The 14,610-nt window shown below is 55.1% G+C and overlaps 1 protein-coding gene across 2 annotated transcripts in view; it reads left to right on the forward strand.

The window, feature by feature from the left end:
• The window catches only part of CAMK2A (calcium/calmodulin dependent protein kinase II alpha), a 67,059-nt gene extending 59,950 nt beyond the window's left edge, over nt 1-7,109 (forward strand). The window contains exons 16-18 of one of the 2 annotated variants that reach the window (XM_007448054.1): nt 1,230-1,324; nt 5,100-5,328; nt 5,588-7,109. In XM_007448054.1, the coding sequence (XP_007448116.1) occupies nt 1,230-1,324; nt 5,100-5,328; nt 5,588-5,591 (328 nt within the window). In that variant the 3' untranslated portion in view covers nt 5,592-7,109. Of the gene's footprint in view, nt 1-1,229; nt 1,325-5,099; nt 5,333-5,587 lie in introns of those variants that run through there. The other variant, XM_007448053.1, reaches the window with a different exon arrangement.
• Nucleotides 7,110-14,610: the final 7,501 nt, after the last annotated feature.

Here is a 14,610-nt window from a genome sequence, read left to right on the forward strand (position 1 = left end):
CCTACACGTACAATGGAATTGGAGCAGAGGGTCTCTGAGTCCCTTCAGAGGCAGGGACACCCAGAGACCCTCTGGAGAGGGGTTCCTCTTGGCCGGGGGCTGCTTAGTCTTCCAGGCGGTCAGGGCTCAGACCCCCAGCCTTAGAGGATTCTGGATCTGGAAGGGTCCTGAGCATCCCATATGGTCTGAGCACAAACCCCCAGCTCCTGGCTAATCCATCGAGAGAATCTGAGGTCCTGAGTGCAGAAGCGAGTTGTCTGGAGTCACAGAGACAGGGCAGTCAGGGCAGAGCAAGGGCAGAGCGCCCTGCTCTCCCCACGGCGTCCAGCTCAGACGATGCTGGCCCAATGCCCTCCTCCACTGTTTTCAGTCCCTCCCCATGTCAGGATCTTTGATTGGCCTGGGGCGCTTCCTGTCCCTGGCTTCATTGTCATCATCACAGGGGTCCATGTTGTATTACAGAAGATCCCAGAGACCTAGGGGTGGGGGACAGTTTTTTCCTTCCTCCGTCTGGCTGTCAGGGTCTCCCAGAAAACAGACCTGGGTGGGAGCACTGAGCCGAAAATGCAGAGCAGTGGGCCTCATCGGCCATGCCCTGCGCTCCTTCTTCCCAGGCATCACTTCTTGGAATGCTGTTTTCCTCATCTTACAGAAGAGGAAAGTGTGGCTCACCAGGAGGGCTGCTGCCAACAATAGGGCAACTTTGTTTAAAGTAGCAAAACACACTCCCTCCAGGGACACACCTGCTTGGTGAACAGAAGTTGCTTCACTTTAGTGAAGGAAAATGTCTCCCCACCCAAGGAAGACCATTTAGGAAAAGCCCTCTCTGGATGGATCTGCTGCCCTGGGCGGGGGATGTAATTTGGAGAGGAGTGTACAGGCTGAATTATCCCCGCCGGCGCCTTGGGGCAGCGTACAATGCAGGACATTCATGGTGCTCACGCTTAGAGAGGTTAAGTCCCTTGCTGGGGGTCTCATAACCTGTAAGTGGCAGAGCCATGACCTGGACCCAGGCTTCCTAGTTCTCAGTGGCACTAGCCAGTCAGCAATGCCCCACACCGTAACTGGACCAGCCCTGCCCCATCCGCCAACCTCACTGATCCTGTGAGGTGGGTGCAGTCACTTTTATTTCACAGGCTTGCCTTCCCGGGGTCCAGGCCCCTGGAATTTAGAGGGGGGCACCCGAGAGGCCACCCTAGCCCATCTTTCCTCTGACTTCCTCCCCCCAGGAAGATGTGTGACCCCGGGATGACAGCCTTCGAACCCGAGGCCCTAGGGAACCTGGTCGAGGGCCTGGACTTCCATCGATTCTATTTTGAAAACCGTGAGCAATCCCTTCCCTCTGGGCTGCCTGTTGTCTGCTCTTTTCCGTGTCCTGCCAGATGGCACAGCAGGGTGACGGGCAGGGCCCCCGGGGCAGCTCAGGAGGCAGCGAAGAGGAAGGTCCTGTGTGGACAGGGGTTGGTACCATCTTGGCTCCCTCTCCGAACCCTGGACCGTCCGACGCCAGTGGCTGCGGATGAGGACTTGGGACAAGCGTGACAAGCCCTCCCAGCCCTCGCCTGCCCATGACCCTGGTAGGGCCTGAGGAAGACCTTTCTTCCCTTTCTACAGATAAGGGAGCCTTCCCACCAGGGCACACCCCCAAGTTACTGTCACCTGAATGCCTGCAGCCACCCCAGATACCCAGCTGGTCACAAGCTGGCACATGGGTTGTTGTTGTTGTGCAGGTGCCACCGTGGGTGGGCAGTCTGGGGAAGGAGAGGACCAAGCTCACACTGCTGTGCCCTGCCTATTTGTCTAGGTCTCTGTCCGCATGTCTGTCCTTCCCGGGCCTCTCCTTTGCAGGAGAGACCCTGGCAGCTTTGCAACCCGGGGCTGTCAGGGGGCTGAGGCTGGGCCTGACCTAGGGCGCTTTCTGCCTATGTCTGTGTCTCACCTTGGCCAGGGGTCAGACGGGGACGAACCAAAGCACACGCAGGTTAGACTCCTGCAGCTCAGGACCCGGAGGGAGGCCCTGAGAAGTGGCACATCCAGGGTCCCCCAGAGGGAAGGCACGTACCACCAAGGCTATGCTAGGTGATTTCTGGTGCATGTGGACACCAGTTGAAAGAGCATTGGTTCACACAGTGAGAAAGTTTGTCCCTTTCTAAATTCTCTTTCAGTACATCTGGCTCCGCCAAGAGGAAAGGGTCAGTTTAATGCTAGTCTGTCTTAAGCACCTAATGCTTTCTAACTCACCTCATTATCAAAAAGACAGTGGTCTCAGGCTCAGATCCCTTGCAGGCAAGAGCATGGAGCTAGGATTACATAACTTGATTTCATTTTAACTGGACTTATTATTAAAATTGTATTCTATGAGACTGGTTATTCATTAATGATTGTACTAGAAAGTTTTCTTTTAAAATAAATTCATATAAATTAATAAAGTGAATCAATTTAAGGAAATATTTTCATAACGTAAGTACAGGTAGATGGTAAAAATAAAGGTGACACTTAAGCAATTGAAGTTGGATCTAGTCCAACTCTTCATTGTACAGAGGTCCAGAGAAGGGAATGACTTGTCCAAAGGAACCCAGAAAGTTGGTGGCAGAACCCGGTCCCGATTCTCTCCAGCGCCTCCTTCCTTCCCTGTGCTCCCCCGTCACCGGGGCATTAGTGTCCCCTAGATGGACACTCCTCTCCTGCCTGCATGCAGTCTGATGGAATCTTGTAGAGTATGAGGGCTTAAGAGCATCCCCAAAAAGCCGTGAAGAAGGAAGTTGCATTTTCCTTTGACAAATCAAACTCTGATTTTCTAAGGCTAGCAATGGAGATAGAATGTGAGGAGAGGTGGCTGGACCCCACCGTCCCCATCACCCTGGAGTTCCCTAGCTGATCACCATGGCCACCTCTATACTCGTCTGTCCTGGGGGGTGGGTGGCACTGGTTCCCCAGAGAATTCCACAATCCCCACAGAGCAGAGCAGAGACCAGGCTGAACCGGCTCTGAAGACTGAGGGATGGCCAAAGGGAAAAAAAACACAGACGGCTGTGCTAGCCCTTGATCTGCATCCTGGCAGCGAGCCCCATCACAGCACCAGCCCCCTGGACTCTGGGCTTGGACACCTGGTCACATCAAAGGACCCACAAGACCAAGACCCAGAGTAACTGCCTGCCCTGGGGCAAGTCCCACCCTCCTACCTGCTTTTTCCTGCTGGAGGACCTGGCCCTTTCTCCCATTCTATCCATGAGGGTAGAAAATGGAAGCCTAGAGTCTGTTCAAAAGATACCACATTAGGGTGGCCAGTGATTTACAAATGACCCTCAGGACCCTAGCCCCGGCAGACAGCAGTAATGCCCAGTGCCCTCAACAATACTAAGCTCTGTTTGTCCCTTTGGAGATTGTTCTAGATTGTCCTAATTTAGACCCACCTCGAGACTGACTTCTTTTAGGTTCTACTGCGTTTCTTTCAGAAACTGGCCTAGCTTTGGACAAGTCCGATTGCTTCTCTGGACCTCAGTTTCCAGGTCTGCTAAATGGATGCATTGAACTAGACGGTGTTGAGTGCCTCCAGCCCCAGATGCTGTCAAGGCTGCTTATGGAGGCCTCCTTGCATTTTGTGGGAGGGCCATGGGGTGACCTCTGAGCTCTGACCTTGAGGTCACCCCCAAGCCTATATAACACAAAAGCTCTGCACTCTCTCTGTCCAAGGTCCCAGAACTGTAAAAGTCTCTTAGTCTACATATGTAAGACTCAGTGATTTTGAGTCATTTATCCAAAGCCTGGGTATAGTGTGATTGGAATATTTAGGGGTGGATACTATTGGATGCTTTCTGAAGTCCTGGAAAAAAAAATTTTTTTAAACATTTTTCGGGAAATCAGTGGCTCACAAACCTGTCTGGGCATCAGAATCAGAGGATGGGGGAGGGAGCGGGGAGAGGGAGCTTTTTAATATTATAGATTCCTGAACTGGCATCTTGAAGGGTGGGGCTGGGCAGTCTATATTTTAAATCAGCTCTTCATGGATTCGGATACATTTGGGCTGCACTAAGAAAAGGCATGAGGGTTCCTCTGAAGCCAAGATCCTGGTGATCCCTGTCCAGCCCCTCCCTAGGTCACCGTCTTTCTGTGCTTTTGTTTTCTATCTTGCTGAAAGCATTGAGAGTTCCTAGAACCAAGATGATGATGATGTTGATAGTGGTGATGATGATAATAATAATAGTAATATTTCACATAGAGAGAGCTGGTTTCTGGTTCTTTTGTCAGTTCTGCCATGATTACAAGAGCTATGCATTGCCCTCTAACTCTGAAAAGTTCCACGACTTCACCCCATCCCCACCAACACCATCCTTATAATCCCAAGATTCTAAGATTTATACAATTTTAATATTCTTCACGTTTCCATCATTCTACGTGTTGAGAATAGAGGTGGCAGATGAGGGACCCACAAGCCATAGCTGGACCACACATGTTTCATGTGGTCTGTATGATGTTTTAAATTTGAACTTGATGCCAATAATTAAAAATGAGGCATTCGACATAAAAATCCAGATTTCTAGATTCTCTTGAAAAATCAGGTGTGGCAACACGGGTCCCACTTACATAGCAAACACCAGGGAAGCTGTGTGCAGGGCACCTCCATAGAAGGGACATGGTGCCCCATTCACCACAGTCTCCACCACTCCCTACTGTCCCCCTGGCCCGGAGACAAAGGGTCCGTTGTCATTTAGCATCTTATACCCAGTTCAGCCTCCTTGTTAATGTACTCTCCTGGCCTCTACAGGGATCTGGGTTGAGACTCTGGTGTAAGCTCACCTGATTCCCCATTCACCTGCGTGTCTGAGATACGCTGATTCGAAAATTCCATTCCCCTGCATTTGAAGAATTCAGCTTGTTTTGAAGTCCACTGTATCTCAGCTGGGATATGAGCTTGTCATCTACAAGTTCTGCTTTGACTCCCAGGGAGCTGAGCCCTGTCACAGAGCCCCACTCTTCGGGAAGCGAGGCAGGCAGAGGTGCCTCTGCCGAGAGGGTTGCTGAGAATTGGGGAAGTGAAGGAAGCGAGGCAGGAGGCCCCCAGGTGCGACCCCTCTGCCCCCTCCCATCCCCGCCTGCAGTGTGGTCCCGGAACAGCAAGCCTGTGCACACCACCATCCTGAATCCCCACATTCACCTGATGGGTGACGAGGCGGCCTGCATCGCCTACATCCGCATCACGCAGTACCTGGATGCGGGCGGCATCCCCCGCACGGCCCAGTCGGAAGAGACCCGCGTCTGGCACCGCCGGGATGGCAAATGGCAGATCATCCACTTCCACAGATCGGGGGCGCCCTCCGTCCTGCCCCAGTAAGAGCCCCTCCTTCCTGCCATCTGTCATTCAGGATAATCTAAAGGAACGGGGTGGTGCCGGTCTGGAGACGGTACACGTTGGGGAACCCGGCGACTGGGAAGACCACAGGGAGATCAGGCCTGGAGGTCCCAGGGGGTGAGGGGGAAGAGCTGGGGGGACCCACAGGAGGCAGCTTGAACTCCATCCAAGGAGGTGGGCAGGCTGGGTGCCCTCGGAAGCACCCACATTACGCACCGCACATACCATGTCTTACAGCTGAAGGACCAGGCTGGGGGCACTGTACCGCAGAGATCCACCGTTCGTCCGTGGAATGTGGCTGCTGGTTCTCCCACTTGGATTTTGCTGGAATTCCCCCAATCACATCATCCCATCACCACCACCATCACCGTCACCTTCATACCTGTGTCAAGAAAACCTGCCTGTTCGCAAAAGCCATCACGACTTCAGAGCAAATGGCGACATCTCCCCGTCACCACCCGTCCCCTGCCAGGGCAGGGCTTCCTCAGGCCCACGTGCCCTGGGTGCTGGACCCGAGGACCCCCCCCTCCCCTCAGCTGTCATTGGCCTGGTCTTGCCCTGGCCGGAAGCCACAGTGCCCAGCTGTGTATTCATCCAGGGGCTGGGGAGGAGGGGCGGAGCTGGGAGGAATGTGGCAACCTCCAGATCCTCTCCCTGATCCCGCCTCTCCGGGGATCCTCTAGGGAAGGGCAGAAGAACGCCCAGTCCCCCGAGCCAACCTCCCCCGGGGGAGAGGGGGAGAGAGGAGCAGATGCCAGGAGCCTCCCGCCTCAAACTGCCTTCCTAACTCTTCTCTCAAACTGTCCTGCTCTCCTGCTCTCCAGCCGACCCTCCTCCCGCAGTGTGGGGAGCGCAGTCCTCTCAGGGTGCCCCCACTTCTTTCCTTCCTCCTTCTGCTGAAGTTTACTTCCAACACTAACTGCCCATTCCACCCTTCCATCAGGCCCGGAGAATTCCAGCTTCATCACATCCAAGGGAGAGAATCTGATTGCTTTTGGGGGGCAAAAGAAAACAGCGTTTAGGTATCACTACTACTTGGACCGCATGCCTTTTTATAGCCAAACTTCTGTGTGTTTCGTAAATGGATTTTGTGTTAATGGATATTTATGTAATAACTAGACCTCTCAAATTGGTGAGAAGGTCTGAGTTGGGAAGGGAGGTGGGAAGAGGGCTGAGGGGTATTTTTTTCTGTTCTTGGTCTTTTTTTTTTTTTTTTTTTTTTTTTTTTGTGGTCATCGCTGAGATGGACTTTGTCACTTGTGGTTATCTGGGGCTGAGATGGACTCAGTCCCCGGGGGAAGGAGCTCTCTGACATTTCAGTCCCCAGGTTTCCTTGCGGACTGGAGAAACATCAGGTGTTAGTGCTGATGAAGAAACAGCAAATCAGGGCAGAGAGAGTGGGGGAAGCTGTCAGGGTGGCAGTACCTGGCCTTTACCTTGCTTGCCTCCCAAGCTGGGGTCCTTACTACCGTGCTTCCCAGGATTTCATCCCCCACATCTGCACACCCCTCTCAGCGCCCCCCCACCCAGCTCTGGGGGGTTCACGAGCATGTGTCTTCATGCGGGTCCAAAAAGAGCGCTGGGATTTCTCCTCTTCACACCTCCTCCTGCAGCTGTGGGTTTGCATCTCTTTCTTCCATTCTTTTTCCCTCTTCCCTTGGGATTGACTCTGATGTGGAATGCCTTGGTACATCCACCAGGATCTACTGTCTGCACTGTTTTTCTTTGCATGACTTTATATGCAGTAAGTATGTTGAAAAAAAAAAAAAGAAAAGAAGAAAAAACACTCAGCAAAACCAACCTACATGTTTTGGACAAAAAAAAAAATAGAGGTTGTATTCTCAGTGTCCGACTCGGAATTATGTTGCTGCCTCTCTGTGCTTTTGGCCTCTGTGTGGCCGTGTTTTGCCAGGATGAGATACTTTCCCCTCTGGAGGATTTTAGGGGAGGAAGAGCCACATCCCCAAAGATTTGGAGGAGTCTCTGATTCCCTCAAACCTCTGGGGAATCCTGGGTGTTGAGTGGAGCCGGACTGGTGGGGATGTGACCCAGGACTTTCTGAGTTTTCCCCAATCATGAGCTGTCTGCTGGGCCCATTCTCAAGAGTTCCTGCCCGCGGGACAGGTGAGGCAGGCTGGGTGGGGGCCGTAGGCCAGGAGAGAGGCTGCCCAGCCCTCCTGGTCTCCAAACTGGTCGATCACTGGCCTCTATCCTTGGCAAAGACCCTGCTGCCAAGGCCCAGGCGGGCATTTGGCCTGCCCCAGGTCCAGAAGGCTTCCCAGTAAGGCCCAGTGACCCCAGCGCTCCAGCAGCCAAACCGCCTGCCTCCCTTGCTATCTGCCAGCTCCCACAGCCATCCCCAAGCCAAAGGTGAGGGGTTGCTGCCATTACCAAGGCAAAGTCTGGTCCTTCCTTCAGCCTCAGTTTCCCCCTCCGTTAAAGGGGTTAAGTATTCCCGCCCAGCCTATGTGGCAGGGCTGATGGGGGAATCAAACAGGATGGTGAGGTGAAGCCCAATACACCCATGAGAATTGACAGTGTGAGTCACTGCCTGGACTCCTGTTCTTTTCTGGGCCTGGCCAGTCCCCCCTCCCTCCCCCGCCTGCCCCTCACCCCCCTCTTTGGTGCCTGTCCTCTGCTAATCAGCAGGGGACTGCGGGGGAAAGAGCCACAGTTTGGGGGTTATTAGGATTCCATTCCCAGCTCTGACCAGACTTGCTGTGTGACCTTGGGAAAGTCCTTTCCCCGCTCTCCCCTCGGTTCCCCACCAGAGGGAGCTGAGCTGGAGGACACCAATGTCCTGCCTTTCATCTGCTGACGCACCTCCTGGCCACTGTGCCCCTCTCTGGGTGCCAGAGAAGTGGAGGCCAGTCCCTACCCCAGGCCAAGATGGCCCCACTGCGAAGGCCAAGCCTGTGGGTGCGCAGCCAGCCGGTGTGGACCACAGGGCACCGGTGTGATCCCAAAACAGCAGGCAGGGGAGACTGGCAGACAAAGCGCGGCCCAGAGCCCAACCCCACCAGACAGTCAAACATCCTGCAGATGCAAAAAATCCAGACCTAAGACAAGTCCTAGGCTCCAGCATGCAAACACATTAACGGGAAAGCATTCTCCCGGGTGTGCGCCCAGCAAGCGCTGATCCTGACCCCTGGCCTCCTGTCTCCCGTCAAAGGGAGACCCTTTTGGGGATGTATTTGCCAGACTCCCTGTGCTGGTTTCTTTGTTACTATTTGTTTGGCGTTTCGTTTCCGTTCTTCCTTTTTTAAAATATGTGGCTGTGAACTTGAATGACCACTGCTCAAACTTTCTGCTATTGTGGGGTTGGGGGGAAGAAGGGGTGTCTGTTTTATTCTTGGTGTTTTCAGTGCAATAAATAGCTACAAACTTCTGTGCACTGGCTGTCTCTCTGTCTTGGTCAAGCAGGGCACTGGGAGAGTTTGTCAGTTTCCTGTTCTAGTTCTTGGCATTTGCAAAATGAAGGCCCAGGTCTTCATTCTGATTGGACTAACGTGGTCACGTGCTTAAGTCTGAGCCAATCACTGTGGGATTATGCCTGGACCACGTGCCCCAGCCTTAGAGCCTGGGATGGGGTTGGCTCCCTCTCAGGCACGTGGAGTGCCCTTAACAAGAGCAATGGGTAGGCGTGAGTTGCCTCCAGTGGCCAACAGCAGAGTCTCCCTCGGGGGCCTGGGGCAAGGCTCTTCTCCTCTGGGCCTTGGTTTCCTTGTATAATGAGGAGGTTGTTCCAGAAGAAGTCCCTCCCCACCCATTCTCTTTCCTCCTGCCCAACCTCGCAGGCAAGCCCCCAGGCCTCAGAGCCCCTGGAGAGGGGTTTGGAGAATGTCAGAGGGGGAGGAAGGGTCTCTTTACCCACAAACTATCTGTGAAACTAGTGTCGGGGGCAGTTTCACCTGTGCTGGGGCTGGTGAGAGGGGTGGTGGACTGGCTTTACTGGAAGAAGGGAGGCCAGTGCTGCATTAGGGGCTAGTGTGGTTCCCTGAGCCCAAGCTGCTCAGGCTGGGCCAGGGTGGTGATGCAGAGGCTTTGGATCCATCAGGCCATGACAGGGTGACCAACCATCCCGTTTGCTGACGTGGAATTTTCAGTGCGAAACCCGACAGTCCCAGGCAAAACAGATGAGTTGCTCACCGTAAGCCATTCCCGCCCCACCCCCCGCACACACACCTAAGAGGCCTGATTCCACAAGATTGGGGGGTTGTGAATTCTGGAGCCTATGGTCCTCTCCAGACCACGCTACAGGTGTCTGGGCTCCAGAATTCCCACGCCAGCTGCTTTCTGGGTCTGTCCTGCCTGCTGGCCTGTGAGGTGGCCAGGGGCGTGTGTCTATGGGGCATGTGCCCCTCACACACGTGAGGACCTTGGCAGTAAGGCTGAAAAGCACAAGGAAGCGGGTCACAGGGGGACCTAAGGCTTTTATTTGCACTCTTGCCCGGGAGCCTGGCACGGCAGCGCCAGGACTGCTTGGACCTAAGCCTTCAGGCGCCTTGGATCTCCCGCCTGGGCAGCAGGAAGGAATTGAGAGCTTGGGCTGCCATTGCAGGCACTTGCCAGCAGGTGGCAGCCCAGGAGCAGGTTACAGGAGGTCCGGGGTTCTGTGTGCCTGCGAAGCTCCGGGAGCTTCCAGCAGACCTCAGGAAGTATCCTTTACCTCGCAAAGTGCCAGCTCCACTTAAAGCACTATTATTATCGACAGAGGCATGATCCTTTACAGTTCACAAACTGCTTTCACACCTCTTGTCCCAGTTACAACAGCCCTATTTTGAAGATGAAGAAAATGAGGCTCAGAGGCAAAGAGGCTTCTTGCAAGACAGAGAGCCGGGACTCAAACACGCAGAGCTCTGTTCTCTCCAGGCCCCTGGTCTGTGTTTCCCCATCTGTGGACGGCCAGCAAACAGTGGCTGGGATTCTCAGGAACCCCATCTCTTTGACCCCTATCCCTTCCACCTGCTGCCTCATCTCTTAGTGGTCTCCACCTGTAGTCTCCACCTGTTCACTGCCCATTTACGCCAGAACTCACTGCAGAGGCTTGGTTTCCCTCTTATTCCTTGCTCAGTGCATAGCAACACCTCCGCACCCTTCAGGACACAGCTGCGGTACCTTCTCCGGGAAGGCCCTGCCTCCTTCCCAGCATGCACTGTGTTAGGTCCCTCCATGAGCTCCGCGACCTCCACTACCCACCTCGCCAGAGCTTGCTGGCTTGAAGTCACCTGAGCAAGTGTCTACATAACCGTGTGCTCCTTGAAGGCGGTCAGCACTTGGTCCACGCTCAGGATGCACGCAGCAGGTATCATCATCCTTGCCCCGGGGTAGACGCCTGACAAATGTGGGCTGCTGGAATGTGTGCACACCTGACCTCCTTTATATGTGCTCTCACAACCCTCAGTTCACCCCCCTGCTGGGCACTACTATTCTCTTCATTCCACGAACAAGGGGACGGTGGTGCAGAAAGTAAAGGCAGCACTTGCCCAAAATGGCCCAGGGAGGGAGGGAGGTGAGACTCGGAATAGGAACCACTCCGAACAACTGCTAGGGCATGCGGCAGACGGGCTGGGCTCTGAGGGGGACCCAGAGATGAGCTAGCTTGTCTCCTGTCCCCAGGAATCCCCGATGCCACCCCAGAAAGTGAGAACCGGCATTCAGGGTGGGCTGGGATGAGGGCTGGCCCTGGTGTGAAGGTTGTGGGAGCTAGAAGAAAGAGTAGGAGGGGCGTGGCAGTGACTGGGGGTCTGGAGGGGATCTGTGTGGATGCTCAGCAGATTGAGATGCGGCGGAAGAATGCAGGCAAGAGCCAGGCTGAGAGCCCAGAACGGTGGGTCAGGTAGGGGGGAGAAAGGGGCCAGAGGCGTCAGAAGGCCGAGAGTGCCCCGACCCTACCGTGTTGGGGGTGTGCCTTTCCAGGGCATGGGTGGGTCCCCAGCAATGGAAATGGCCTTTCCCAGACCAGGGCCATAATATATACCTTTTAGGGAACATCCCCCAGCAGGTGCTGGGAGTGTTTGCAGAGGGCAAGGTGGGGCAGGTCCAGTCCTGTGGGAATGGCCCCCCTCCTTGTCCTTCCTCCTGGGATGAGCCCCACCCTCCCTTCTCCACCTGGGCCCGCAAAGGTCTCAGAGGCCACTTCCCTCTGGGCGGCCATCCCTTCCAGGGCCTTGGGCCACAGCAGATGGTGAATGGAGTTATCTAGAAGTGGACTATCTCTTCCCGCAAGAAAAAGGGAGGGATTATCATCATTCTCTCCCGGTGTGACCTTGGGTGTGTTACTTTCCCTCTCTGGACCTCAGTTTCCTCATCATTACAGCAACAGGGGTGAACCCGTGGGGCCCAAATATATATGGGAACTCGGCTGGCTGCTCAGAATCACCCGGGAAATTTGCTAAAAATACAGACACTTCAGGCTCCACCCACAGGGATCAGGAAAGCTGGACTGGGCAGGGCTCCAGGCGGCTGTAGTCTTAGCAAGGGCCCAGTTTGGGAATTCTGTGTTGAGCACCCCCTTCCCCGGTTCCCACAGTCACACTGGCAGCTGGAAGATTCAGTTATCGGCAGGCCCCACCCCAGCCTTCCCGCTTCCCCATCCTGCTCCCCTGACTCAGCTAGATCAATATTGACCATCGGCCCCTCCCCTGGCTCTGACTCCCGTCACCCCAAGCCCCCAAACTCTCTGAGACCCTGAACCTGGCTCAGCAGAATCAAGGTCAAAGCAAGGCTTTTGGCCCGGAGGATTTTATTCCTGTCCCACTCCCCCCAGCCCCACACCACATCCTCCACCTCTGACTGGTTTGGCAGGGCATCCCAGCTCACTGCAGAAACCATCAGGGCTCCTACTCATAACTCCATCCTGCAAGAGGGGACAAGCCCTGAATCTGGCTCCAGAGAGGCGGTGCTCCCCATGTAGCTCTCCACGGCATGGTCACTGGCAAAAGCTTGAATTGGGCAGGCAGGGGCACAGAGCTCCCCTCTGCCCACAGCTCTCCCTCCAGCCACCTCTGTGGGGCACAACACGGTTCCTGTCCAACCCATTCATCTTACTGATGGGGACGCTGGTCTAGCCTCCGAGGCACTTGCCATGGAGCTGGAAGTTGCAAGCCGTGGGCTCCGTCTTGGCCTGTCTCTGGCTCCAAGCACACCACCTCCACCCTCCTTCCCCCGGGTTGGTTGGTTGGAGGAGCGAGCTAGGCCTGTTTCTTTATTTGTACAAGGGAGAGCAGGCTCTTGAGAACCATGATACCTGGAGAGAATTTCTACATGCCACGTTTTAGGTTAAGCATTCTGATCTTTTTTTTTTTAATGTGCATCAAGCAGCTATATTACCTCATTTAATCCCTTGCCAGGGGAAAGTTATTCTCCGCATTTGACATCTGAGGACACCTGGGTTCAGAGAAGGGCAGTAGATTCAGCTGGTCACACAGCCAGTGAGCAATGGAGTCGAGATTGGGCTCTGACCAGCGGATGTCCAAGTCCTCCTGGGCTGCTACGCACTCCAATACTCGAAGGGATACAGCTCACAGATGCTGTGGGCTTTAGTGGGAAAAGACTTTCTTCCCCCAAATGAAAAGTGATCCTGGATGGGGGCGCCGGGAGGAGGCCTCCATGTGGCCAGAGGGGGCGGGGCTGCTGCTGCTCAGTCCTGGGGGAGGTCGGGCAGCAGGAAGTCAGGCAGACGTGCTGTAGGGGTGCTGACCAAGGCTCCGCGTGTGGGAGGCGGCTCTGGATGCCCTTCCAGGGCAAGACCAGCGTCAGCGAGGCCTCAGGCCCCAGAGGGAGTGGTCTGGAGCTCAAGGAGCCAAACTTTCCATGAGCCATTAGCAAAAAATGAGTCTGGAGAACAGTGTCCACCGCAGACCCGGAGGCTCTGCAAGCCGGGTCACGTGGAATTCGGAGGGGCTGGGACTGTCTTAACTCTTCGCTGGCTGTCCCCAGAGCCACCAAGAAACTGCTTTTAGATTGATGCTGCATCCATTGTGCAAAGCTGTGAACTGGCACTGTGGGTCCCCAAGGCCACACAGCCAGGAGGGGCAGAGCAGGGAACGACCCCAGGTCTGTGCGGCTGAGTAGCACCCCCGCCCCCCCATGGTGCCCTACTGCTGCCCCAAGTACTCTGGGGTCCAAAGACCGTGATGTAAGAAGGGTCTCAACTGCACGGAAATTAAATGGGTTGTCTCAGAACACCGTGAGTGCTCTGTGCAGGCTGGGCTGGGCAGGGCTGGGTTGCCAGGGCTCACCAGATGTAGGGCTGAGCCAGCCCCCCTGAAGACCCCAGGAGTCCATACCTGGGGGTGATAAAGACTGTATGGAGGTGGGACCTGAAAGGAAGGACAGGATTCCAGTGGGTAGATGGAGAAGGCACTGGGTCAGGGAACCTGGGCCTATTCAGGGAACCATGCAGAGATGAACTTGGCGGGGGTGGTGGAGGGGGCAGGGCCTACTGAGGACCAAACAGCAAGATAACCAGCGGACCCCCGGTGTTATCTGTTGACCCTAACTTGACCTTGGGAATATGGCTGCCCTAATGGTGTGGCCTCTCTCTCCTCTGCCCCACCCCCACCCCCATTTGCTTTCACAGATCATAGGCTGGAAGTCACGGCAGATGGTCCACGGCCCCATCTCAGTGCCTCTCGATCTCTGATGACTCCCAGAAGAGGAATGGAGGGCCCCAGGTCACCCCTCCACCACACCCCAGCCAGGCACATCCACTGCCTCCCGGGGCCCCCCATCAGCCTCCCAGGGTCAGGGGTCCATGGACACAGAGATTAGCAAAGACAGGAAGCAGAGCACTGAGCAGGGGTGGGGAGCCCTGGGCCTGGCTTCAGCTCTAGGCCACTCTCACCGTGGATCCCCAGGCAGGCCCTGCCTCTCCGACTGCTAAGCCCCCAATTCTGCTGAGCTGCCGGCGTGCACTGAGAGGCTGACAGAAGGCCCTAATTGAGCCGTGCTCTTTCACACTTTCTGAATCAGTTTCCCACATTTAAAAATGGGAAATGTTGGGCTTCCCTGGTGGCGCAGTGGTTGAGAGTCCGCCTGCCGATGCAGGGGACGCGGGTTCGTGCCCCGGTCCGGGAAGATCCCACATGCCGCGGAGCGGCTTGGCCCGTGAGCCATGGCCGCTGAGCCTGCGCGTCCGGAGCCTGTGCTCCGCAACGGGAGAGGTCACAACAGTGACAGGCCCGCGTACCGCAAAAAAAAAAAAAAAATTTAACCGCCAAATTTTTTATAAAACTTTAAAACTGGAAATTAGGTAC

The sequence above is a fragment of the Lipotes vexillifer genome, unplaced genomic scaffold, assembly GCF_000442215.2.
Source record: "Lipotes vexillifer unplaced genomic scaffold, Lipotes_vexillifer_v1.1 scaffold121, whole genome shotgun sequence".
NCBI classification, from domain to species: Eukaryota; Metazoa; Chordata; class Mammalia; order Artiodactyla; family Lipotidae; genus Lipotes; species Lipotes vexillifer.